Genomic DNA, 27169 nt, shown 5'->3' on the forward strand with positions numbered 1-27169 from the left:
CCACTGCCTGTTCACCCCGCTATTATCCAGAAGGCGAGGTCAGTACAGGTGCAGCAAAGCTGTGACCGAGAGACTGAAAAACAGCTTTCATCTCAAGGCCATCAGACTGTTAAACAGCCATCACTAACATTGAGTGGCTGCTGCCAAAATACTGACTCAATCTCTAGCCACTTTAATAATAAAAAATTGGATGTAATAAATGTATCACTAGTCACTTTAAACTATGACACTTTATATCATGTTTACATACCCTACATTACTCATCTCATATGTATATACTGTACTCTATACCATCAACTGCATCTTGCCTATGCCGTTCGGCCATTGCTCATCCATATATATTTTTATGTACATATTCTTATTCATTCCTTTACACTTGTGTGGTTGTTGTGAAATTGTTAGATTACTTGTTAGATATTACTGCATGGTCGGAACTAGAAGCACAAGCATTTCGCTACACTCGCATTAACATCTGCTAACCATGTGTATGTGACCAATAACATTTGATTTGATTTTGTGTTGAGCTCAGAACTTCAGTTATCATAGTGAATGAGTAAAAAAAATAGTTAGGATTTATTTTATAGTAACCCTGCCTCACAATCTATCTTATTACCCATCAATGATTTGACCTTATTTCCCCCTCAGGTCTGTCCATTCATGAACTTTGCCTGATAATTGTGATAAAACACTTGAATGACATCTACGATGAAGAACCTATAAACTTTAAAATGGTTCACAATGGTAAGGATGTATGAACAGAAGGCTACGCAAAAGCGGGTATATTATTGCTGGGAATTACTGTACATACATTTACACCACATTTTCTTTTGTGGAGGAAATCCCATTCTATACATCATTTTGACAAACAAGTTGTCATCAAGGTGAGTCCGCATGACATCATCATCTCAGTAGAAGACAATTTCCTGCATACTATCCATCATAGGTTTTTTTACAAGGTTTCAATAGATAATTCTTAAGGTATCTGCATCAATATTGAAGAAAGGCTTTCTTTCAGTTTGAAGAGAGTCGATATGCTTGTCAAAGGTAATATTCTTTAATATTGGGTCCAGTCTGAGGGTTGGTTTTGGACAACCACTGAAAGACATGGGACCCTGAACCATCCCCTCACGGACTGACAATGAATGACCTGATCAAAATGTTTCTTCCACGTGTATATTCCTGAGTGTAAATGGAATGATTTGGCTCTACTTATTGAATAAAGTCAAGCATTTTTTTCATCAGTGTATGACCCATACTTGTTATAGTGATGCATGAAGATGAAACCTAAGACCCATTCAATGCTAAAAGCTGCCATCTAGTGGTCTGTTTTCAGCACCAACATTATTAGGTAAAAACAATTCACAGATTTCAGATGGACAACATCAGCAATGAGCAGTCACTATACTTTATTTTAGGGACAATAGCATACAATTTCTCTGTACAATATTTAACATCCACTTCCAACCAGGCATCTGAAAAAGTTTGTTAAATAACTTGCAAAGCATAAAAATTATTGGCAAGTCCACTAGCCAATAGAACAGTCATTTGTGCCAAGTCACACTGTTTGACTATCAGCAAATACAGAACCAAAGCTAACCTAGGTTTAGCTTTAGTGTTGTTTTGAGAGGAAGTGTGTTACAGAAAACACTGTCTGCTGGTCACATACAAGGGATAACATTCGTGCAACACTGCTGGAATATTGTAGCAATGGTATCTCAATGCTGTAGTGTAACATCTGGGGTCTGAGCTAGGATGTCTGAGGTAAAACAATGACCGTTTTCACACTACTGAGCCAACCCAAACCATAATTTGCTGGCTCTGATATTTTCCGATCACATTGTCATTTTCAGCAACTATGGTGGATGCTTAACCAGGCCACCCCAGACCGACTCGGTTCGGCTTAGTTTGGCTCACCTCAGTAGTGTGAAAATGGTAAAACTATTGATTCAGAGTTTCATTTGAGGGGATTTTTATCAGACCACCTTAGAAAGAAATTAGTTTCATCTGGGGAAGGAAGAGTGACCGTTTCGGGCCATTTGGGTCATAAATTGATACAATTTAAAAACATAGATATACAAAATAAACAGGTAAAATCTTATTATGGAATAATTAATTTATCAGGGATTTTTTTGCTTCTTTGTGATATATTCTAAAAACAATAGAAACAACCTCATGCTATATCCATCATCTACAATCTAAAAATGACATGTATATTTACATAATGTGCATTTTAATATTCCAGTCAACCTGAAGTCAAATGTCATTGGGCTTTCTGAAGTTTATCTGAAAGAAATCAAATCTCCCAAGAAGGCCAAGGTCTGATCAACTAAGAAGATTGTAGTGTGGTTTGGGGTTTAAAACGTCTGTACAGTGAAATCAGCTCTGTACAAGTAGCTGTGGTTTAAAAATAAAATCAGTTACACAAAATGATACCCTCAAAATACCAGAAATCATCAGAGGAACACATCATGGCTACATATTTATTTTTTCTCAAAAGCACATATGACAATCAAAATAATGCAGTAGTACTGTAGTGATTGTATATCTGTTTGTTGGTTCACCGCTAACTGCTTGGAAACTGCTGCCCCTTCCACTCTTCCTCCAATGCCCTTTGCTTGCTAGTTGTATTGCTGAGCGCTACAGGGTTCCAGTGTGTAGGGAGGGAGGGGGGATTCACAGTAACGGCCACCATTCTATGGCTTTCTCAATTAAAATGTCCTTGAATCCTTGCATCCCCTCTCCTCCTCCTCCTCAACCATATTAGGCAAGGAGATAGGATGTGAGGAATCAAGGAATGAAGGAAAGACAAATTGTGATAGAGCCTACATCCGCTGCGAGACCACCGGCCAACTGCAGCCTTTACCCCCCGAGAGTACAGACACAATCGAGTAATGCAGTTGGGCCTTCCCTAAAGTCCGTTCCACTGTCTTTCAGATAGAGGTAAAGTAATAATTGTTTGATTTGGCACCTGCCCACCTGCTCTCTGTCTAATACGCAAAAGCTCAGGTCTGCAAATAATTAAAAGATCAATAGACAAGATTAACTGTTTACAAAAATGCTACAGTGGTGTGAAAGTCGCTCCTGCAGCAATGCAAGTATGTACGCACTTGCACCATTCTGCACGAGTTGCATATACTGTAGTAATTACTGAAAAGCATAGTATTGAATCCCTGAACATTGTTGTAGTTCCAGTTAAAACACTGACTAGGTGTGAAGAGACAGAATGCAAAGATGAACGCATCATCATCCGTGTCAATGTCACCCAGAAGACAAGTCTGAGCTCATACAACAAGCTATAAATGGAATATAGAACACATTCACAAATCAAATTCCGAAAGGACGACGAGAGACATCCTTGTTTGGCCCAGGGTGGGTCTACAGTAGTAATGTTGTCACACTGATTAAAGGCTCAACCGAGATGAGATGATAGAGAGGCTAGAAGTAGAGATGTTTTAACGCTATGGTTGAGATGACACCAGGAAGAGATAGTCAGTGTGAAAGGTCACCCGCGTCTCAAAGCAGAAGGGTAGTAGTTAGGGACTGGAGAGACAGAAGGGTAGTAGTTAGGGAACTGGAGAGACAGAAGGGTAGTAGTTAGGGACTGGAGAGACAGAAGGGTAGTAGTTAGGGACTGGAGAGACAGAAGGGTAGTAGTTAGGGACTGGAGAGACAGAAGGGTAGTAGTTAGGGACTGGAGAGACAGAAGGGTAGTAGTTAGGGACTGGAGAGACAGAAGGGTAGTAGCTAGGGACTGCAGAGACAGAAGGGTAGTAGCTAGGAACTGGAGAGACAGAAGGGTAGTAGTTAGGGACTGGAGAGACAGAAGGGTAGTAGTTAGGGACTGGAGAGACAGAAGGGTAGTAGTTAGGGACTGGAGAGACAGAAGGGTAGTAGTTAGGAACTGGAGAGACAGAAGGGTAGTAGTTAGGGACTGCAGAGACAGAAGGGTAGTAGCTAGGAACTGGAGAGACAGAAGGGTAGTAGTTAGGAACTGGAGAGACAGAAGGGTAGTAGCTAGGAACTGGAGAGACAGAAGGGTAGTAGCTAGGAACTGGAGAGACAGAAGGGTAGTAGCTAGGAACTGAAGAGACAGAAGGGTAGTAGCTAGGAACTGGAGAGACAGAAGGGTAGTAGTTAGGAACTGGAGAGACAGAAGGGTAGTAGCTAGGAACTGGAGAGACAGAAGGGTAGTAGCTAGGAACTGGAGAGACAGAAGGGTAGTAGCTAGGAACTGGAGAGACAGAAGGGTAGTAGCTAGGAACTGGAGAGACAGAAGGGTAGTAGCTAGGAACTGGAGAGACAGAAGGGTAGTAGCTAGGAACTGGAGAGACAGAAGGGTAGTAGCTAGGAACTGGAGAGACAGAAGGGTAGTAGCTAGGAACTGGAGAGACGGAAGGGTAGTAGCTAGGAACTGGAGAGACAGGAGGGTAGTAGCTAGGAACTGGAGAGACAGGAGGGTAGTAGCTAGGAACTGGAGAGACAGAAGGGTAGTAGCTAGGAACTGCGAGAGCGAGAAGGGTAGTAGCTATGGACTCAGGTGAGACAGAAGTGAGAGGGTAGTAGCTAGGGACTCGGGAGAGACATAAGGGTAGTAGCTACGGATAGGGAGAGACAGAGGGGTAGTAGCAAGGGACTCGAGAAATAGCTAGGGACTGGGAGATAAAGATGGGTAATAACTAGGGAGTCAAGAGAGACAGAAGAGTAGCTTCCTGAGCTTTTTTTTTAAAAGAAGACCAAAGGATAACCAAAAGGCATGCTCACATCATTAAATACTCGGTTGACACAGCAAGCCAAAATAAGGAAGTGCTTTTTAAAAATACATTTCAATGACTTAGGGGGTTATTGAAATACTCTTAAAATGTAGGATTAAAATGTTTCCAATAAAAACAAATTAAAAACAGCAAGGAAGGACAAAATAATGCTCCAAAAAAAAATTCTCGCAAAGAAGAAAAACAAGAAGGCTCGCGTAAATGCATGGTCATACATCTCTAGGCGGACTAGTTTTAAAAACTGTGGTGATAATTATTATATTTTCACCTGCCACAGCTGTACAGTATACAGTTCAATAATACCAAAGTAATGATGTCATCTGAATAGTTTACAGAGAGATTGTTGTAATCATAGAAATACAATAAACAGAACTAGAAACAATAGTAGTTCTATTTCTATGGTTGTAGTGTTGTAATGAAGATGGAACTGAGGTATACCTTGTTGACTTGAGGGAGGTCTATGGTTTTGCTTTCGAAGTAGTAATGCTTGGAAATGGATCCCCCCCTAAAATAAACCTTGATTACCATTGTTTTGATATTATGTACAGCAGCAGTACACGTGACATTCAGAAGCTGTTTCTTATTGGCATTACAATTGTCATTATCATACAAACACAGAAAGAAAACAGCAAAGGAATTTTAAAACAAGTTGCCCTTTTTTCTTTACTGAGCTGTGAGAGTTCGTCTTGTAGAGTCCATCCTCTTCCTCTTCTTTTTCTTAGAAAATAGAACAGAAGTCTGTTAGGAGGTCCTAGTGTTTTCTTCATATATAAAATATCCCTTTTGCCCAGCTCACAGGGTTCGTTACGACCTAGTGTTGTTCTTTTGAAGGATTCTTTTTTACAGTTTGAGGCTCGCTATGGGCGTCCAACTGAGTCCAACACATCATGATACTATGAAGTGGGTAGAAACCAAACCAGTGTTGGTGGGCACAGCCAGGTATTTCCTGAATGACAGTAGTGTAGCGCACAGCACTAAAACACACCACGCCAGCACGCCCATCTGAGGGGGTCAGGGGTCAGAGTTTAACCCGGGATCATCCAGAGTTCATGATCCTGAACGGGCCACTCTGGTTGATCAACGTATACCTGAAAACATCCAATCAAAATAGCTCCATGTCCACCACCTGACACGTCCAGTCAATGTCCGTCCATTCATAGGCTGGACTCTTTGGGAGGGAAGTCCACGTTGGTCACCATGGTGACGACGGTGACAATCTCCTCGGGGGCGATGATGTTGGTCTGGCGTTGCATCTGGATGATGCGTTCCTCCACGCAGCCCGCCGAGAGCCGCGCCTCGGCCTCGTGATCCCAGCACTCCTCGATGGTCTCACACAGCATCACCAGGCCCTGGGACAAGCATAAGAGTATATATATATGGTCATTTAAGCAGAAGCTTTTATCATATGCAGGAACTGAACCCTTAACCCTGATGTTGCTAGCTCTATGTTCTAACCAATTGTTTTCTAACCTTTTTTGGTCACTGTACCGCCAACTGAATTTTGCTCTGCCCGGAGTACACCTGAAATACGTAAGTACTACTTAGGTAGTTTTTTGTGGTATCTGTACTTTACTATATATATTTTTGCCAACTTTTACTTTAATACATTCTTAAATAAAATAGTGTACTTTATAATCCATACATTTTCTCTGACACCCAAAATGGTTTGCTTAAAATGTGATTTTTAAAAAACTTGTTATACTTAACAATATTTTAGAAATTCCATTTACTTTTGAGTAAATTTAAAACCAAATACTTTTAGACTTTTACTCAGTTTTTACTGGGCGACTTTCACTTTTACTCGAGTCATTTTCTACGAAGGTATCTTTACTTTTACTCAAGTATGACAATTGAGTACTTTTTCCACCACTGGTCTTCACTCACTATGTGTTTCTGCCAGCACTCTCTGAGGCAGGGCCGTAGCTTCTTGTGGACCACCACCTCCTGCATGTCCTCTAGAGACGGGTGCTGGCCGACCTCCTCCTCGAAGGGCAGTGTGTACTCATCCACAGGACCTGCAACAAAACACACACACTGCATGAGAATACAGAGAACACACACACACACACACACACACACACACACACACACACACACACACACACACACACACACACACACACACACACACAAGCAAAGAAACCACAGACACACGGTGAGTCCTTTGGGATCACATTCGGCACTGTAAGTATTCTGGTCACTTCCGTCAGCTCCACATGATGTCAGCAGTCGGCCGTGTCCCCGAGTCACTGATCCTTACTGAGACACACAAGGTCAGCTTACCCGTTGCAAACACACGAGGACACACACACACGTTTTTCTCTCACCGTCTGCAGCGGTGCAGCGAGCGGTCAGCTCCCACAGCACCAGTCCCATGGCATACATGTCTATCCTCAGGAAGGAGTCTCTCTGGAAGTTGATGGCCCCCTCCAGCACCTCAGGGGCCATGTAGCGCCTCGTGCCCACCTGGAGAAGCATAACACAAGGCTACAAGGTTACACTCTGTGTCATGTCAACAACACACTGCCCTAAGGTCATAGTTCACTCCGAAATCAACGGTTGTCCGATATTTACACGCCTCTTACGGGCTTCAATCGTGGGATATTACACCGCTTTTGAAGTCTGCAAATGTATTTGATTTTAAAGTGAACTACAGTATCACTACATTTGTTAATAACGTATTCACAGATTCTGCTCTTTCTGCAGGTTAATACAGCATCAGAATAACCAGCGTCATTATTTTACCTGGCCGTGGGTGTCTCCTGCTGACTTCCCAGCTTCAAACTTCAGGGCCAGGCCGAAGTCCGCTATGCAGGCTGTCAGGTTGTTCTTCAGAAGCACGTTCTTGCTCTTCATGTCCCTGTTGGAGCCAGAAAGAGAGCGATAGAGAGAGAGTGCCCCCCCCACCTCCCGGGAACAATAACGTTTCAAAAAAATTCAAGGTAGGACCGGGCCGGCCGATACCACCCCCTACCCACCTGTGTGCGACGGCGGGCTTGTGTCCGTCCTTCAGCCCAGGGATGTCCTCGTGGAGATAGGCTAGGCCACGGGCCAAGGTCTGGGAGATGTGGCACAGCTCGTTCCACGACACCACGTTGGCCTTCAGGTAATCAGTCAGAGAGCCCTATGGGGGAAACACAATTAGTGTTTGTCGTTTCTCTATTCACCCTGTAGGATTGTGCGCAGGAAAAATTAGGACATTGGTTAATTTGACATCTCTGATCCTGCTACAGCTGTGACATGGGAGGAGGGGGGGGTAAAGTAGTTGTAGTAACACTGTCCAACCACTGGAGGGCAGACAACCTGTAGTTGCCAGTCATTGGAAACCCGCTTCAGGGGCTGACCCTGTGCTGCTTCCATTCTCTTGGTATATGTGTGGCAGAGGAGGCTGGTGGGAGGAGCTATAGGGGGACAGGTTTATTGTAATGGCTGGAATGGAATTAATGGAAAGGAGTCAAACAAGTGGTTTCCATATGTTTGATGTGGAACCATTTATTCCATTCCAGTTGTTACAATAGTCTGTCCTCCTATAGCTCCTCCCACCAGCCTCCTGTGGTGTGTAGTCGGTTGGGGGTTAAGAACAAATAGACCAGGGTTCCCCAACTGGCGACACACAGGCCAATTTTATTTGCTCCCCCCAAATTGTCTGAGACTATTTTTGGGTGGTGTCAGTGATTTTAATTTAGGAAATCTCTTCCAAAGTATTCCCATGCATAATAGAGAGATATATGTGATCGTATACAAAATGTAAGCAAGGTTTGAAATTATTCTTTTTTTGTCAAATATACACTGCCGTTCTAAAGCTTGAGGTCACTTAGAAATGTCCTTGTTTTTGAAAAAAAATGAAATAAAATTGTCCATTAAAATAACATCAAATTGATCAGAAATACAGTGTAGACATTGTTAATGTTGTAAATGACTATTGTAGCGGGAAACTTCTGATTTATTTATGGAATATCTACATAGGCGTACAGAGGCCCATTATCAGCAATCATCACTCCTGTGCTCCAATGGCACATTGTTTTAGCTAATCCAAGTTTATCATTTTAAAAGGCTAATTGATCATTAGAAAACCCTTTTGCAATTATGTTAGCACAGCTGAAAACTGTTGTTCTGATTAAATAAGCTATAAAACTGGCCTTCTTTAGACTAGCTGACTATCTGGAGCATCAGCATTTGTGGGTTCGATTACAGGCTCAAAATGGCCAGAAACAAATAACTTTCTTCTGAAGCTCGTCAGTTTATTCTTGTTCTAAAAAATGAAGGCTATTCCATGCGAGAAATTGCCAAGAAACTGAAGATCTTGTACAACGCTGTTTCCTACTCCCTTCAGAGAACAGTGCAAACTGTCTCTAACCAGAATAGAAAGAGGAGTGGGAGGCCCCGGTGCACAACTGAGCAAGGGGACAAGTACATTAGTGTCTAGTTTGAGAAACAGACGCCTCACAAGTCCTCAACTGGCAGCTTCATTAAATAGTATCCGCAAAACACCAGTCTCAACGTCAACAGTGAAGAGGCGACTCTGGGATGCTGGCCTTATTTCTTCCTAGGTTTTGGCCTTTCTAGAAAGTTTTTCCTAGCCACTGTGCTTTTACACCTGCATTGCTAGCTGTTTGGGGGTTTAGGCTGGGTTTCTGTATAGTACTTTGAGATATCAGCTGATGTAAGAAGGGCTATATAAATTAATGTGATTTAATCAGGACAACAGTTTTCAGCTGTGCTAACATAATTGCAAAAAGGTTTTCTAATGATCAATTAGCCTTTTAAAATGATAAACTTGGATTAGCTAACACAACGTGCCATTGGAACACAGGAGTGATGGTTGCTGATAACGGGCCTCTGTACAACAATGTAGATATTCCATAAAAAATCAGAAGTTTCCAGCTACAATAGTCATTTACACTGTATTTCTGATCAATTTGATGTTATTTTAATGAACAAAAATGTGCTTTTCTTTCAAAAACAAGGACATTTCTAAGTGACCCCAAACTTTTGAACGGTAGTGTATCTGTTTGGGCTTCTTGCGGTCAATTTGCAGTCTGCAAATGATTTGTAATTACATTCTGGCCCACTGACCATCCTCTCAAGAAAGAATCGTCCCGCAGTTGATTCCAGTTCATGATCCCTGAAATAAACAAATGTACATTTCAATTGACAATCAAGTTGTATACATACGTTGTCGTGATAGGCTGTGATGAGCCAGAGGTCTATGTCCATGTTGTTGCCTCTCTTCTCCACGCCGATAAAGTGGAGCAGGTTCTCGTGTTTCATCCCAGTCAGGCTGTAGATCTCATACTCGTTCTGCCATGACAGCTTGTCCTGCAGGCGACACACCAACACACAACGTTAGGTTCTCTGTAGCTCAGTTGGTAGAGGACGGCGCTTACTATGGCAGGATTGTGGGTTTGATCCCCGCGACCACCCATACGGAAAATGTTGGCGCACATGACTAAGTTGCTTTGGATAAAAGCGTCTGCTGAATGGCATATATTAGCTATTTCACCTTGTGTGATGCATAAATATGACGTAAATCAACACAATAACTAAAAGTAGTTCATGGGACACTTCAGTCCCATAAAACACGAGGCTCAAGCCAACTTTCTAGAACAGAGCTAAACCTCAATCAATCAATTATCTATATAAAAGTCATTTTTATATCAACAGTGTACCTCAACATCCAACTCATACCTGAATGGGGAAGACCTTGACAGCCACGTAGTCGTTGAGGAGCTGAGCCTTCCACACACAGCCGAAGCGCCCCCTGGCTTTGATCTCGATCAACTGCAATGGCTTCTGCCCCATGATGGGAGAGGGAGGGGTGTGTGGCCCCAGTGGGTCCTGTAGCAGAGGGCAGACAGGGAGATAGACAGCAGGTTGGTACTGGGATCAATGAAAACACTCATACGCTCTGGACTAGTGTGACATTGGGGCTACATACTTGGTGTTGGGCTAAATTCCATTTCAGTTCAGTCAATTGATTCAGGAGGTAAATTGAAATGCCAATTCTAATTTCCATCATTGCTTCTCAGTTGAGAATAGCGGATAAAGTACAGGTGCACGTCCTCACAGTATTCAGTCCCCACATGATGCTGATACACCGGATACAATTTTATTGTATCTAATTTGTTCCGTCATTGCACTAACAGGAACAGTATTTTTAAACTCTAAAAGCTGTGTAATTGCTGGGCACACACTTGGGAAGACAGATTGTTATTAAAAAGAGTCCAGACAAGACATTGATGAGAACCTGATGAGATTCATCAGAAAGATTTTTTTTATCAAGAAAAACTGTGTTAGTTAGTCTAGACACAGAGTGGTGTGAACGTTTAAAACACTGTCTGCAGGGATCATTCCAAGACAAGGAGAGTGCATTGTTGTATTCTACTTCAGTTATGTGGTCCTGTGTGGCTCAGTTGGTAGAGCATGGCGCTTGCAACGCCAAGGTTATGGGTTTGATTCCCACAGGGGACAAGTACTAAAAAATGCACTCGCTACTTACTGTAAGTCGCTCTGGGTAAGACTGTCTGATAAATGACTAAAATGTTCTAAGTGGAATGCAACGGTGATAGAGGATGCATCCCTATGTAGTGCACTACTTTTGATCAGGGCCCATAGGACTACAGTATATAGGGAATAGGGTGCCTTTTGGGGCGCACCCAGAGTCTTCTCAAAGACATCTCAAGGCCGTCACAGGGCATTTGCTCGGTCAGTCCTACCGTCTCTTCAAAGAAAATGGACTGGCATCCATTTTCAATTAGATCATTCCATGTTATTATAGGAATATTTGAGGACCAAGTGTATCTTTTACAAATCCTCCCGCATAAAAGGTAGAGTAAATAAGAGAGAGAAGAAGAGAGGAGAGGTCTGGGACTTAGATGAAGCTAGGTAATAAAGAGAGGGGAGGGTGCCTTTAGCCTTCGATTGTGGTGATGCGTCCCAAATGGCTCTCTATTTTCTCAACTACTTTTGACCAAAGCCTATATGGCTCTAGTCAAAAGTAGTGCATTATATATGCAATAGGGTGCCAACCCGGCGGGGTTGAAATCAAGGCGGGTGTGGCAGTAGCTGCTGTCAGAAGTAATGCCATGTGTTTAGCATATTTATATCTGGGTACTGTATCGCATGAAGAGCAACCTGATATGAGTGGCCTGGACGGGTCAAGCCTCTCCCTCTGGTGATGGCTTAGGGCAGGGTTAGTTTCAAATCAACAACGTGGTAGAGGGAGCAAGTGTTACAAATTGTGTGTGTGTTCCAAATATAAAATGGGTCAAGTCAGCTGGTCCTCTGGATTAAACTAATCACTTCCACGTGTGACTTTCGAGAGAGAGAGAGTGAGATGTCACCATCGATGTGGAGGCCCAAAACCGAACAATACATAGTGGCTGGTTCAATGTCCACTGGAGGGCATGGCAACCATTGATGGAAAGATGAACAAGTGAGAGGGGGTTCGGGGGGACTATTGTCGCCCTGCAGAGCTGAGGAATGGTGAGAGGGGAGGTTGGGGCAGACTCTCGCCGCCATCAACAGCCAGCCAGGCAACAGCTCTGACATTGGCCACGGTTTCAGTAAACACACCAGACGCCTGCCTGCCCTACATGCTTACGCCTGACTTTTCCTCCCCATAGTTTCAATAATTAATCAGAAGCTTGATTGCTGAGTCGTAAAAAGCAGGATTGAAAACCGTATTGTGTTTAATGGAGAGACGCCCCTGGGCACTAATAAATGACCCTCAATAGAATTCCATCCCGTTTATGATGTTTTGAAAAAGGAGCTAAAAAAACAAAAACAATTGTGTTGTTTATTTTACGGCCGGGTTACGATCTGGTCCGTCCTTGGTGGTGGTAAGAGGGTTATGAATCATGGTGTGTGTCCCGATTGGCACCCTATTCGCTATATAGTGCACTACTTTTAACCAGAGTCCTATGAGCCCTGGTTAAAAAGTAAGGCACACTATAGGGGATAGGGTGTCATTTGGGAGGCATACCTTGGCTAGCAATGTAATGACACATGCGACAAGGAGTGATCGCATTGAAGGACTGTTTTGTTTCTAAAAGCCTAAGTCCTCAGGAACCATGACACAGCCAAGGAGGCTAAGGAGCATTCACCATAGATACCAGCTGTACTACAGGACAATTTGGAAGAGGTAACCCTAGGTAACCCTGTTAATGAGGTGAGGGCAATTCGATCAGATCAGCTATGGTCAAAAAAGTGGCAAACAGTGGCAAACAGTTCAAGTAAAGCACTACAAAAACGGGAGCAGCATCTCTTTCTCTAGAACTGTTATGGTCTGGGCTGTGTACAGTGACCAGTCAGTCACAGTGTCACCTGACCCAGGCTCCGTTCACAAGGTGGTTGGGCGGCTGAATGGCGTGCATTACACTTTGTCAGCACACCACATTGTACCACAGGAAATCAAAAAAAGATCTGACGTAATCTGCACAAACCCACCCACCCTGATGTATGAGGCCTTCAAAACAATCACACATCTCAGCTACTTCAATTACAGCAATTGACTTATGACATTGAAAGCATCACATGCTGCTGGGGGGTTAACAGTAGTCCTTTGTTGCGAAACTTTGGCTAAATGTTGACCAGCGCCACATCAAAGGCCATACTTGTATTTAAATTGGTCCAATGCCTCTTTCATCCATGTATTAGCACAAGAATGGACCGCATCCCAAATGACACTGTATTCCCTACATAGTGCACTACTTTTGACCAGAACCCTATGGGCCCTGGGTAAACGTATTGCAGTATAAAGAGAATAAGGTTTCATTTCAGAGGCAGCCTTTCCATATTCAATGGATTCCAACCCCTCTTTCATTTACATGTTGGCACACGACATCTTAGTTAGCTACCCTTGGTTGCATTGCAACAGACTAAAAAGTGCAAAATATTATCATCCAAAGTGGACATCCATGCTCATAGAATGCATTTTGTACATTGACTCATGCATGCACTTTGTTTGGTCATTGGTTGACTCCACTGTATTTTGCATTACAAAAGGACGAAAAAAAATGCATGACGGCCATGCAAAAATAGGATTAAAAAGATCCATAAAAGCAACGATGACTCACATAGAAAATAAACCCATCCCAAAGAAATAAAACAACAAAATCAGGAAGCAGTCAGAAATTAAACGGGCCCAGTTATCAAGCTCCCTCCCAACCAAAACCCACTGAAATTGAAAAGTGTTGGGAGTTTAATTAAACGTATCTTACCTCTATCATTATATGAAAGGCGTGCTTGTTACAGGATAGAAAAGAGGCAAAAAGAAATGATTGTTTTCAGTGAGGGTGAAAATGGAGGTAGATAAAGGAGCAGCAGTCACATCCCGGATGATAGATGACTCTGGTAAGAGAGATCTCTCCCCGTTTCTCTCCTCTCTCTCCAGCTTTCCTCCTGGGCCTGTGATGTGAAAGCTGTGGGCCTCCTCCCTTTTCTTCTCTCTCGCCCCTCTCTACTCCTCCTGGGTCTGGCATGTGAAAGATCTGGGCCTGTGTGTGTAGTCAGCTACTGAATCAATTCCAGCTTCCCCTGACCTCTCATGGCCGTATGAAAAATAGAGCCCCGATAACAAATATGTGGACAGTATCGCCTGGCGCCGCAGCATCTGATGACCATGTGTTTGTGTGGGAAAGCAAATATACACTGAGTATACAAAACATCTTTCCATGACATAGCTTTCACCTGGTCAGTCTATGACCCCTTATTGATGTCACATGTTAAATCCACTTCAAATCAGTGTAGATGAAGGGGAGGATTTTTAAGCTTTAAACAGGGTTTGGTAGTAGGTGCACCGATGTGTCAACTGCAACACTGCTGGGTCTTTCACGCTTAACAGTTTCCTGTGTGTATCAAGAATAGTCCACCACCCAAAGGACCTTCCAGCCAACTTGACAACTGTGGGAAGCATTGGAGTCAACATGGGCCAGCATCCCTGTGGACACCTTGTAGAGTCCATGCCCTGACGAATTGAGGCTGTTCTGAGGGCAAAAGGGAGGAGGTGCAACTCAATATTAGGAATGTATTCTTAATGTTTTGTACACTCAGTGCAGGCTAGTTAAAAGTATAGAATACTAAAAGAGCAGCCATCTCCTTTTCTGCCTGAGCCTTGTTTTTTTATACTCAACTGTTTCCATACAGATGTAGGATCTTAATTTGATCACCCTGTTGCAGGAGAACTTTCCTGCAAGCTTTAAAAGTTTGTAATTTCCACTTTGAAATTTCGGACTTGTTTCTCCTTAACGAAACGTGTATCAACCCCTACAGAAATGTCAATGAATTATAATCCACATAATTCAAATTTCCTGTTCCTGCAGGATTATTTTCCTGCTGTAGCATACCGGCTCAAATGAAGATATGGACGCGATCGTGATTGTGGTGACCCTTGAAAGGTTGCCAAACCCTTCTCGCTCAATCTCACTCTGTAACAAAGCACAGTAAGTGTTTACCTTTAAAAAGGCTCATTAATAATGGAGAGGCCTCAGCTCATGTTCCATACAGTAAGACAGGCAGTTAGGAGAGTGGCTGCTGTGCCCAAGCAGGACAGTCCTAAATGATGTCCCTGCCAGAACTAGCCCTGGGCCTGTGTATGCATGTACTACTGCCAGACTCTGGCAACCTCTAGGACACTGGCTAACGGTGTCCTAGCATTTCCTGCATTCCATTGTTGTATTCATAACAAATAGACGAATGCTCTTAATGTACATTCTCCAGGCTCACCTCACCTGTGTGTCATGAGTGCTCGTCTGGCTACAGCAGAGCATGAAACAAACCCACGTAGGGCAAATGAAACGGAGGGGCGCTTGTTGTAACAAATCAGACATGACACAGAGATTAAGAGTCGAAGTGGGAGAGTTTTGTCCGGTGTCAGAGATTAGCTGCTCGCAGTGCAAGGCAATCAGCACTTCTGCTCAAAGGAGATGCGTTATAGATTAAACCTGGATGCTTTAAGGGCCCAGGGTTAGAGCCAGCCTCCAGGGGAGGAAAGGAGGGAGGGAGAGAGGGGAAGGGGGAGGGAGAGAGGGCAAGGGGGGGAGAGAGAGCCCGACTGCATTATTTATTTGTTTGTGCTTTTCCCCTCACTTTCCCTTTCAGGCCTAAACCGCACCCTGGGTGCTCTCTCCTCCATGGCATCGTGGCCACGTAGTGCTGGGTTAGGGATGCCAGAATAGTCCCAGCTCACCCCAGAAATAGATGACAAACACAGGGAGCCTGCCTGGCCCTTGGGTAGAGACAGAGGAGTGGGGTCAGGACACACTGTTCCGTATGACGCAGTAACCAAACACTTCACGGCATCGTGGGCTCCCTCTCAAACACACTGCAAAGGGCAACAGGCGGAGGAAAGGCAGTGTTCTGGTGACATTTGTATTTATTGAACGGCAGTTTACAAAGAGCTGTACAGGAGCAGGCTTGAGTGAGCCACCCTTGTCCGACCTATGAGCACAGAGCCCTATCCTGTGAGCCTAACCAGGGTGAACAAACAACAGCTTTGTGTGTGTCCGTCGTGTGCCTGTGTATGGGGCTATAGTAATGGCTTGAGTGCTGAGCAGATACACATTTCACAGTATTAGTGGCAGGCTGTGCCCACATACACTGCTTGGACTGCCACGCACACGGTCCGAGTCGGGGCTAGGCTTCCTGTCACTCTCCAGCTAATCACGTGTGTTCACTTCAGATCAGCAGGTTCAATGTTCTCTTCTGCCATCCATTGTTTTGCATCCGTTTTCCTTGGAAATGTTAGTGAGTCACTCCTATATCAAGATTAAAATACCAAGCAGTGAGGAGTACGTCTTCTGTTTATTCTGGACATCGCACGCACGCACACACACACACACTCTTACCTGTGTTGGCACCAGGACGGGCGGGTATGCCAGCTTGTGATGACGGTACATCCAGAAGGAGAAGAGGACAATGGCGGCGATGCCCATAATGGGCACCAGAGAGTACAGCAGGGTGTTGAACAGCTGAGGCTTCTGGGAAAACGGGTTGGAGGTCGCTGTGGATAGGGGACCGGGGGGAGAGGGCGGTAATGGGGAGGAGGGGGAAGAAAATGAGAGGTAAGGGGTACATCAAGGCGCGAGAATGGGGAGGGTGGTGGAAAGAGAGGGAATGGGGTTGGTGAGGAGGAGGCAGGGAGAGGGAGAATACACCTTAATACAGGTATGCAAATGTGCTTTGTTCCCCTCATATTTTCATCACGCCATACACAATGGTATCAGAAGACTAGTAGTGCAACACTCTAAAAATAGTTCCAACACAGCTCAACACATCTGGGTCGCTTCAACAAAATCCTCTAAATAGTGAGATTAATAGTGAAATGCATTTCATGAGAACTTAAGCCAGCAGCCAAAAATAACCACCGAAACAACCAAGTGACCCAAAAAACAAATAGCTAAGCCTTACTGTGCAGTGTGCCCACTTGTCATATCACAAAGATATAGTATTTGATGTGATCAGTCACAGTTCTCTGCCATCGCAGTTCTCTGCCATCGCAGTTCTCTGCCATCGCAGTTCTCTGCCATCGCAGTTCTCTGCCATCGCAGTTCTCTGCCATCGCAGTTCTCTGCCATCGCAGTTCTCTGCCATCACAGTTCTCTGCCATCACAGTTCTCTGCCATCACAGTTCTCTGCCATCACAGTCACGGCTGGATTGCATTATTGCTGCGGTTTCCCTTCCTGTGACACTGAGGTTGTCTGGGGCTGGGCTTGGTGGCCCTGACGGACGACACTAGTTGCTACTGGCCGCCATAGAGAGGACAGTGGCCAGCCTGGACACAGAGTTTCAAATGAAAGCAGTAGACCTACGGGCCCTGGTAAAGCAGAAGACCTGGTAAAGCAGAAGACCTCTAGTGTTGGTTGGTGAATATGCCCCAGTGCCTCTTGGGTTAGGTTATAATTACTGACTGATTGTCTGTGTTTGGCTGGAAAACTGACAGAGGAGGATGTGACATAACATCAGCTTCCTGTGTGTGAACTTACATGACGACTTACTTTGGACAGCCTGTGTGTCGGGGCTGTATAGGAACTTCTCGTTACACATGCTGCCTTCGCAGCAGCAGAAGAAGACATCCGGACTCTCTTTCGCCTCCACACATTCACTACTGCGGCAGAGAGAAAGGAAGACAGAAGAAGAGAACACCTCCGTCACAAAGGTAGAGAGCTGGTCTCTCTCTCTCTCTCTCTCTCTCTCTCTCTCTCTCTCTCTCTCTCTCTCTCTCTCTCTCTCTCTCTCTCTCTCTCTCTCTCTCTCTCTCTCTCTCTCTCTCTCTCTCTCTCTCTCTCTCTCTCTCTCTCTCTCTCTCTCTCTCTCTCTCTCTCTCTCTCTCTCTCTCTCTCTCTCTCTCTCTCTCTCTCTCTCTCTCTCTCTCTCTCTCTCTCTCTCTCTCTCTCTCTCTCTCTCTCTCACTCTCTCTCTCTCTCACACTCTCTCTCTCTCACACTCTCTCACACTCTCTCACACTCTCACACTCTCACACTCTCACTCTCACTCTCTCTCTCTCTCTCTCTCTCACTCTCTCACTACATCTTTAAGGAAGAGCCAGACAACCACTCTGACAAGTGCTGTAGTAGAAATGAGAAATAAAAGAGCAGAGCTTTAGGCACTATACTAAAAGCCAATTTATGCTTGAACCGAAAACGTGGTATGTGGTTGGAGACGCCGTATGGAGGGTGTGACGCAATTGCGGAGCCTCCTCCGGAGGCAGTGGCCAAATTGAGCTCCGTACCGTATCGCCATGCACCTCTCAAGTTTCATAACAATACGGATGGCTCCGTATAGCTCCGCATTGACATGATTGGTTGACGGTAGGTGAGGGCGGGAGGACCTGTATAAACACAAACTCACTTCCTTGACAACTTCCTTCACAACAGCTTTGCGCTGCTCCGCGAAGCGCAAGAAGTATGAATGCCCTGACTTATGCAGAGGCCATATCACCGTACATTCTGCACGGCCAATGCAGATGTCGGATTGACCATGCAGCGCCTTTAAAGATGTACTAAGTCAACCCTCAGACAAAGGACAGTATGACCTAAACTAATAAGTGTTAGTCACCATCTGCAAGAAAGGACTGAAGTACAGTGCTTCAGACCACCAACCCTTTAACTTAAACACTAGCCTTAAGTCTAATAAGAATATATGCCATTTAGCAAACACTTTTATCCAAAGTGACTGTTTTCGTACATACATTTTCATGTATCGGAGGTCCCGTGAACCAAACCCACTATCCTGGCGCCATGCTCTACTAACTGAGCTACAGAGGACCACAAAGACCCGAAGTCTACAATCTTGCCTCAGAATAAGACACTACCTAACCTGTCATAGCAGTTGACATCGTCCAGCCAGCAGCCCTGCTTGACGATCTCGATGGTTCCCGAGGTGTTTTTCCAGGTGGCGAAGCAGTGGAGCCTCTTGTCCTTGTCTCCGTAGCAAGGCTCGATGCCACTGCGGTTGGTTCGCTCCTTCTCCCAGCTAGAGTTGTAGTAAACGCACTCCTGTGTCTCCGAGCGACCCAGGATTGCACCTACAGGACAGAGCAAGAGATACACAAGCCGAACAGGTCATTCACAGCCTGTATTCTACATACGGTGCATTCGAAAAGTATTCAGACCCTTCACTTCTTAATCTTGCTACGTTACAGCCTTATTCTAAAATGTATTAAATAAAAAATGTTCCTCATCAATCTACACACAAAACCCCATAATGACATAGCAAAAACAGTAAAAAAAATAAATAATTGTTAGCAAAACATTTCAAACACAAAAAAAAACGTATTTAAATAACAATTGACCTTTTGCTATGAGTCTTGAAATTGAGCTCAGGTGTATCCTGTTTCCATTGATAATCCTTGAGATGTTTGATTGGAGTCCACCTGTGGTAAATTTAATTGATTGGACATGATTTGGAAAAGCACAAACCTGTCTATATAAGGTCCCACAGTTGACAGTGCATGTCAGAGAAAAAAACAAGCCATGAGGTCGAAGGAATTGTCTGTGTTGCTCCGAGACAGGATTGTGTCGAGGCACAGATCTGGGATAGGGTAGCAAAACATTTCTGCAACATTGAAGGTTTCCAAGAACACAATGGCTTCCATCATTCTTAAATGGAAGTTTGGAACCTCCTAGAGCTGGCCGCCCGGCCAAACTGAGCAATCGGGGGTGAAGGGCCTTGGTCAGGGAGGTGACCAAGAACCCGATGGTCACTCTGACAGAGCTCCAGAGTTCCTCTGTGGAGATGGGAGAACTTTCCAGAAGGACAAACGTCTCTGCAGCACCCCAACAATCAGGCCTTTAAGGTAGAGTGGCCAGACGGAAGCCACTCCTCAGTAAAAGGCACATGACAGCCCGCTTGGAGTTTGCCAAAAGGTACCTAAAGGACTCTCGGACCATGAGAAACAAGATTCTCTGGTCTGATGAAACCAAGGTTGAACTCTTTGGCCTGAATGCCAAGCATCACGTCTGGAGGAAACCAGGCACCATCCCTACGGTGAAGCATGGTGGTGGCAGCATCATGTTGTACGGATGTTTTTCAGAGGCAGGGACTGGGAGACTAGTCAGGATCGAGGGAAAGATGAACAGAGCAAAGTACAGAGAGATCCTTGATGAAAACATGCTCCAGAGCGCTCAGGACCTCAGACTGGGGCGAAGGTTTACCTTCCAACAGGACAATGGCACACAGCCAAATTAACGCAGGAGTGGCTTTGGGACAAGTCTCTGAATGTTCTATAGTGGCTCAGCTAGAGCTCGGACTTGAACCCGATTTAACATCTCTGGCGAGACCTGAAAATTGCTGTGCAGCGACGCTCCCCATCCAACCTGACAGAGAATGGGAGAAACTCCCCAAAATACAGGTGTGCCAAGCTTGTAGCATCATACCCAAGAAGATTCAAGGCTGTAATCGCTGCCACAAAGGTGCTTCAACAAAGTACTGAGTAAAGGGTCTGAATATTTATGTAAAGGTGATATTTCAGGGTTTTTTAAATTCTAAAAACCTGTTTTTTGCTTTGTAATTATGGTGTATTGTGTGTAGATTGATGGGGGAGGGGGGGGAAACAATTTAATAAATGAGGCTGTAACGTAACAAAATGTGGTAAAAGACAATTGGTCTGAATGCACTGTACAACATAGGCTAACTGAGCTCATAACAGGACAGCAATTGCCTCAACTAGTGTTCATTCATATAATTTGTTCAGTTCACTGGACAGTAGTGTATGGATGTCAAATTGGTCTGCTTTTACTATCTGACTGATTGATTAACTGAGAGGCTAAATGTGGCATTCTGGTTACAGCCTATGTGTCCTTAAAAAACACAGACAGATGCAGTGCACACACAGGAAAACAACACGTGCATTTTCAAATAGAACAGCTAGGCTATTGATGTGTACAGCAGCTTCCATGTAACTGAGGTATGGGTCTAACTTTAGCTACGTCATGTATTTTTCAGCAGGGCACTGACTGAATCAGTCAGGCTGAAAAAAAAGGGCTACAGAAGTCAAGTGCTTTTGGCCAGAGTCGGGCTGCAGCGGTAGGTCGTTTTAAACTACAACGTAAACAGCATCCAGGCTGAGGGCACTCTCTACCAAAATGGTGGTGGATAAGGTGAGTTTTCCCCTTACTATGTAAAGCGCTTTGGGTACCTCAGTTGGTAGAAAGGTGCTATATAAATCCAATCCTCACCTTTGCTGTGCATTGCACTTGCCTCACACAGTTAGAGAACTGCACACACGGGAGGGCCAAAGTCCAGCAATAATCATTAAGGAATGAGCTTCGCCCCTGATGCATGGGGGATTTGTTCATTCAATTTATAAGTGGTCAAAAAAAGATGATCCCATACAAACAGACCTCAGTTTCCACCTATTAAACAGGTGAAACAGAATTGTTCCAGCGGGTAAGAGAAGGAGTACTGCTCTGAAAGCTCTGTCCTACTGCTCTTAGTTACCATTCTTCCAGTGGGAATCCTCTAATTCCCACCTCACAACCCCGAGAAGACCCATGTTTGGGAACCAGACTCCCAGCCCTATCTCCATTGGCTTGGGTTGGCCCAGCCTGAAACTGACCCGGCCCTGGTCCCCCTGCCACCTCAGCTTGCTCTGGTTGGTTCTCTCACTCAGGAGCTAAGAACAGCTCTGACAGTGGGCTGTGCTGCTCTGTGCCCAGGGTGTAGGCTGTTGTAGGGCCGTTTTTATCCCCTGGTATCGGCTTGGCAGACCTGGGCTCAACAGCACCACGTCACTGCCTGAGTCACAGCCTGCCAGGGCTGCTGTGTGTGGGTGGGAGGCCAAACGCTCTCTCTCTCTCCTCACAGGAGCGAAAGGCAATGCTGGGAATAAGATGCAGGTGGTTCTCTCTTCCTGTATTCAAGAATATGCTGTTTTATGGAAGCCTTTGGGCAATTCCATGGTAACAGAATTACGCTTTGACTCAGTTTTCAATTAAAATGTATTCTAAACAAAAACCTTTGATTTCAAAGTTTAACAAACCCTACAACTCCATGCACAAGGTCTACATTTAACAATTTCCACAAATTGTCACAAAAACAAATTACTGTTAAGAATGAAGCAAAGATTGTTAAGAGAATTATGGGAAAATATCCCTCTGTTAATGCAGCTTTTCCAAAAACTCTTAAATATCTGCTCCGAATTAAGATTGAAAAATGTCTGCTGAAAGAATGTGGTGTCAACTATGACATGACACCAATTTATTTTGGTTATTTAACTACGGTAGGTAGTAAGTGGATTTACATCCGGTAACGGAATTACGAGAGACAGAGAGAGAGGCAGATTGTCCAGACGGTTTTCACAGTCTTGCTTTGACCACCAGACAACAGAAAGAAAAAAAAATGTTATGATCTGAACATAACAGTACGCCAGTGGAAGGGAGAAAAGTAGCATGTGACCAAACTGTGGTTTGTGGCTACTATGATTTCTATGAATTCTGCTACTGATTTGGTAACAAAATTACCAGTTTTAATCACAGCCTAATAATTAATAAACAAACTTGATATCAGTTAAAACACTATAACTAATTGGTAGGTCTACCTTTCCTTATCCTCCCTCTTCACGAGAGAGAGAGAAATTAGAAAATGTCTTAAACAGGTCCAATGCAGATGTTTTTTTTTTTATCTCAATGTCAAATCACTTCTGGGTAACAATTACAGTGACTTCAGAAAGTATTCATACTTCTTGACTTTTTCCACATTTTGTTGTGTTACAGCCTGAATTTAAAATGTATTCAATTGAAATTGTGTCACTGCCCGTTATGTCAAAGTGGGATTATGTTTTTTATAAATGCTTACAAATTAATACAAAATGAAAAGCTGAAATGTCTTTAGTCAATAAGGATTCAACCCCTTTGTTATGGCAAGCCTAAATAAGATCAAGAGTAACAATGTGCTTAACAAGTAACAATACGTTGTATGGACTCACTGTGTGTAATAATAGTGTTTAACATGATTTTTGAATGACTACCTCATCTCTGTACCCCACAAATACAGATAATTGTAAGGTTCCTCAGTCAAGCAGTGAATTTCAAACACAGATTCAACCACAAAGACCAGAGAGGTTTTCCAATGCCTCGCAAAGGAGGGCATCTAATTGGTAGATGAGTAAAAAAAACACTGAATATCCCTTTGAGCATGGTGAAGTTATTACACTTTGGATGGTGTATTACCCAGTCACTACAAAAATACAGGCGTCCTTCCTAATGCAGATGCTGGAGAGAAAGGAAACCGCTCAGGGATTTCACCATCAGGCCAACGACGACTATAAAATGGCTTTAAAATCTCTGGCAAGACTTGAAAATGGCTGTCTAGCAATGATCAACAACCAACTTGACAGAGTTTGAAGAAGTTTTAAAAGAATAATGTGCAAATATATTGTAAAATCCAGGTGTGCAAAGCTCTTAGGTACTTACCCAGAAAGACTCACAGTTGTAATCGCTGCCAAAGGTGATTCAAACATGTATTGACTCAGGGGTGTCAATACTTATGTAAACTATATATTTCTGTATTTACACTGCGTGCACAATTATTAGGCAAATTGTATTCCTCGGGATTAATTTTATTGTTGAACAAACACAATGCTCTCAGTCAATCCAAAATGTTATTGAACCTCAAACCTGAATGGAAAAGTGAGTTTTGTCTTTCTCAGGGAAATGTATAAAAGTGTGCACAATTATTAGGCAACTATTGTAGTGCAGAATTATTAGGCAACTAAAATTACAAAAATTATTTCTCTCAACTCACTTGTTTATTCTCAATTTTTAGAGTAAGTGTAACAGATAAGTAACACAAAATAACAATTATATAAAAATTTTGGCCTTTCAAAAATATTTAGTGACCAATATAGCCACCCTTATTTTCAATAACTGCCATGAGCCTTCCATTCATGGAGTCTGTCAGTTTCTTGATCTGTTCACGATCAATTTTCGCTGAAGCAGCAACCACAGCCTCCAAAATGCTGTTCAAAAAGGTGTATTGTCTTCCATCACTGTAAATCTCACGTTTGAGAAGGGCCCACAAGTTCTCAATATGATTTAAGTCAGGTGAGGAAGGGGGCCAGGTCATTATTCATGCGTCTTTGAGGCCCTTGCTGGCTAGCCAAGCAGTGGAGTACTTGGATGCATGTGATCGAGCATTATCCTGCATAAGGATCATGGCCTTCTAGAATGCTGAGGACTTCTTCCTGTACCACTGTTTGATGAAAGAATCTTCCAGAAACTGGCAGTAGGTTTGGGAGTTGAGTTTCAGTCCATCTTCAACCCGAAAAGGTCCAACTACCTCATCCTCAATGATAGCAGCCCATACCAGTACCCCTCCTTCACCTTGCTGGCACCTGACTCAAAGTGGTGCCCTGTGTCCATTACTGATCCAGCCACGGGCCCATCCATTTGGTCCATCAAGAGTCACTTTCATTTCATCTGTCCATAAAACCTTTGAAAAATCTGTCTTCAGGTATTTCTTTGCCCAATCTAAACGCTTCAACTTGTGAATCTTATTCAGTGGTGGTCTTGTTTCAGTCTTCTTGACCTTGGCCATGTCTCTGAGCACTTGACACCTTGTACTTTTGAACACTCCAGGTAGGTTGCAGTTCTGGAATACGGTGGCACTGGAGGATAATGGGTTCCTGGTAGCTTGACGTTTAATTCTTCTCAAGTCTTTTGCAGTTAATTTGCGCCTTTTCTTCCCCATGCGTTTTTTGCGCCCCAGTTGACTATTCGCAACAAAACGTTTGAATGTCCGGTGGTCACACCTCAATAGTTTAGCTAGTTAAAGAGTGTCGCATCCGTCTGAAAGGCATTTTACATTTTTGGTTTTTCAGTGTCAGTTACATTTCTTTTTTGGCCCATTTTACCTGAGGTAATGATGCTGCCTAATAATTATGCACACCTTGATATAAGGTGTTATTCACTTTCGCCACACCCTCCCTCATTACACAAATACATATTACCTAAAAATGATTAAATCCAATAAGCGTTCAAGTTTATATGGTTTGGAGTTTGAAAATGTGAATAGAAACAATGATAAGATCAGAATACTCACATGCCTAATAATTGTGCACGCAGTGTAAATTTTGCTAATATTTCTAAAAACATTGTTTTCAAATTGTCATTATGTGGTATTGTGTGTAGATGGGTGAGAGAAAAAAAAAGTCATCCATTTTGAATTCAGGCTGTAAAAACAAAAGGTGGAATATGTCAAGGGGTATGCATACTTTCTGAAGGCACCTTACTGTGATTGTTTTCTAGTAAAATGGTAATAAAAAAAAAAGCTTCTCAGCAAAGACCAATATCTCAAGCAACAATTTTGCTAGGACTGCCTGAGTGGTTTGAGTGGAGAGGGTGGGGATGTGCTGTTCTTGGCAGAGAGGTTTGGAACTCTTTCTTATTGGCCTATTAACTAACATATGGTGATGTCACAACTGAAGGACAAAACTCCATCCCACCAAAACAAGCTGAAATTTCAGCAGTCTTTTCAAACACTCTTACACTAAAAAGGGACTTTTACACAATTTCAAAATATTATTCCAACCTCAGTGTGGAAATATATATAAAACATAGGAAAATCTCATTTTTGACTGCACTGCCTTTAATCTCTACAGGATCAGTGTCTCTAAACTGGGATGGCTGTTGCTAACATGCGCTAATGTGACTAGAATGACGTTGTAAACAACAGCCAACCTTCCGGGACATAGACATGTCTTATATGGGCAGAAAGCTTAAATTCTTGTTAATAACTGCAGTGTCCAATTTACAATAGCTATTACAGTTAAAAAATACCATGCTGTTGTTTGAGGAGAGTGCACAACAAAACACTTATCATGGCAACTGGTTTGATACAGTCACCTCTGAAGGTAAATAATGAACTTACATTCAGTAATCTTGCTCTGATTTGTCATTCTGAGGGTCCCAAAGATAAAATGTAGCATAGTTTTGTTTGATAAAATCTATTTTTATATTCAAATGTAGGAACTGGGTTCTAGAGTTTGAACCCCTGCTGTCTTAGTTAGATTTGGGGATGTCATTTTAGGCGGAAATTGAAAAAAAGGGTCTGATCGTTAAGAGGTTTTAAAGATATGTAGGTTTAAGTAACGGAATTGGCAATGCAATGCTTTTTAAACTTATAGGAGGCAAATCATTTATTTTGATATTAGTTGGCAGGGGTCTTTACTTCAACATGATTGTGTTTTGATGTATTTCTAATAGCCTACTCTTTTCTGGTAGATGTCTGCCATTGGTGGAAAAAGTACCCAAATGTCATACTTGAGTAAAAGTAAAGATACCTTAATAGAAAATGACTTAAGTAAAAGTAAAAGTCACCCAGTAAAATTCTACTTGAGTAAAAGTCTAAAAGTATTTGGTTTTAAATATACTTAAGTATTGAAAGAAATGTCAAATTCCTTACATTAAGCAAACCAGAGGGCACCATTTTCTATATATATATATATATTTTTAATTTACGGATAGCCACGGTTACACTCCAACAGTCAGACATAATTTACAAACAAAGCTTGTATTTAGTGAGTCCGCTAGATCAGAGGCAGTAGGGATGACCAGGGATGTTCTCTTGATAAGTGTGTGAATTAGACCATTTCCCTGTTCTGCTAAGCATTCAAAATGTAACAGGTATCAGGGAAAATGTATGGAGTAAAAAGTACCTCATTTTCTTTAGGAATGTAGTAAAACTAAAAGTTGTCAAAAATATAAATAGTAAAGTAGTACTTAAAAGTATTTTAACTTAAGTACTTTACACCACTGATGTCGTCTAAGACTCCTATTACATCCGTTTGACCAGAAATCAAAGCCTTTTCTTACTCAACATTTTTAGAATTGAAAATGCTTGAAAAATCCACAAATGCCTCAACTTCTCATATAGACTAGCTTTCATTTGACACCCAATTTCT

At 43.0% G+C, this 27169-nt stretch overlaps 2 protein-coding genes across 5 annotated transcripts in view; both read right to left on the reverse strand.

Annotated features, from left to right (window-relative positions):
* Positions 1-1386: 1386 nt before the first annotated feature.
* LOC123727718 (repetitive proline-rich cell wall protein 2) lies at positions 1387-5297 on the reverse strand. The gene is made up of 3 exons (XM_045696699.1): positions 5208-5297; positions 3572-4595; positions 1387-3540 (listed from the first exon to the last, which is right to left on the reverse strand). The coding sequence occupies exons 1-3, from the start codon at positions 5295-5297 to the stop codon at positions 3503-3505; spliced, it is 1152 nt and encodes a 383-aa protein (XP_045552655.1). The 3' UTR covers positions 1387-3502.
* LOC106574301 (activin receptor type-2A) overlaps positions 1387-27169 on the reverse strand; it is a 49262-nt gene continuing 23479 nt past the window's right edge. The window contains exons 2-11 of one of the 4 annotated variants that reach the window (XM_014150109.2): positions 19087-19294; positions 17754-17872; positions 16616-16770; positions 10458-10607; positions 9945-10088; positions 7748-7893; positions 7515-7629; positions 7097-7235; positions 6654-6784; positions 1387-6118 (exon numbers count right to left, since the gene is read on the reverse strand). In XM_014150109.2, the coding sequence (XP_014005584.1) occupies positions 5924-6118; positions 6654-6784; positions 7097-7235; positions 7515-7629; positions 7748-7893; positions 9945-10088; positions 10458-10607; positions 16616-16770; positions 17754-17872; positions 19087-19294 (1502 nt within the window). In that variant the 3' untranslated portion in view covers positions 1387-5923. Of the gene's footprint in view, positions 6119-6653; positions 6785-7096; positions 7236-7514; positions 7630-7747; positions 7894-9944; positions 10089-10457; positions 10608-16615; positions 16771-17753; positions 17876-19086; positions 19295-27169 lie in introns of all 4 variants that reach the window. The other 3 variants (XM_014150108.2, XM_014150111.2, XM_014150110.2) reach the window with 3 other exon arrangements.

The sequence above is a fragment of the Salmo salar genome, chromosome ssa16 (genome assembly GCF_905237065.1).
Source record: "Salmo salar chromosome ssa16, Ssal_v3.1, whole genome shotgun sequence".
Lineage (NCBI taxonomy): Eukaryota > Metazoa > Chordata > Actinopteri > Salmoniformes > Salmonidae > Salmo > Salmo salar.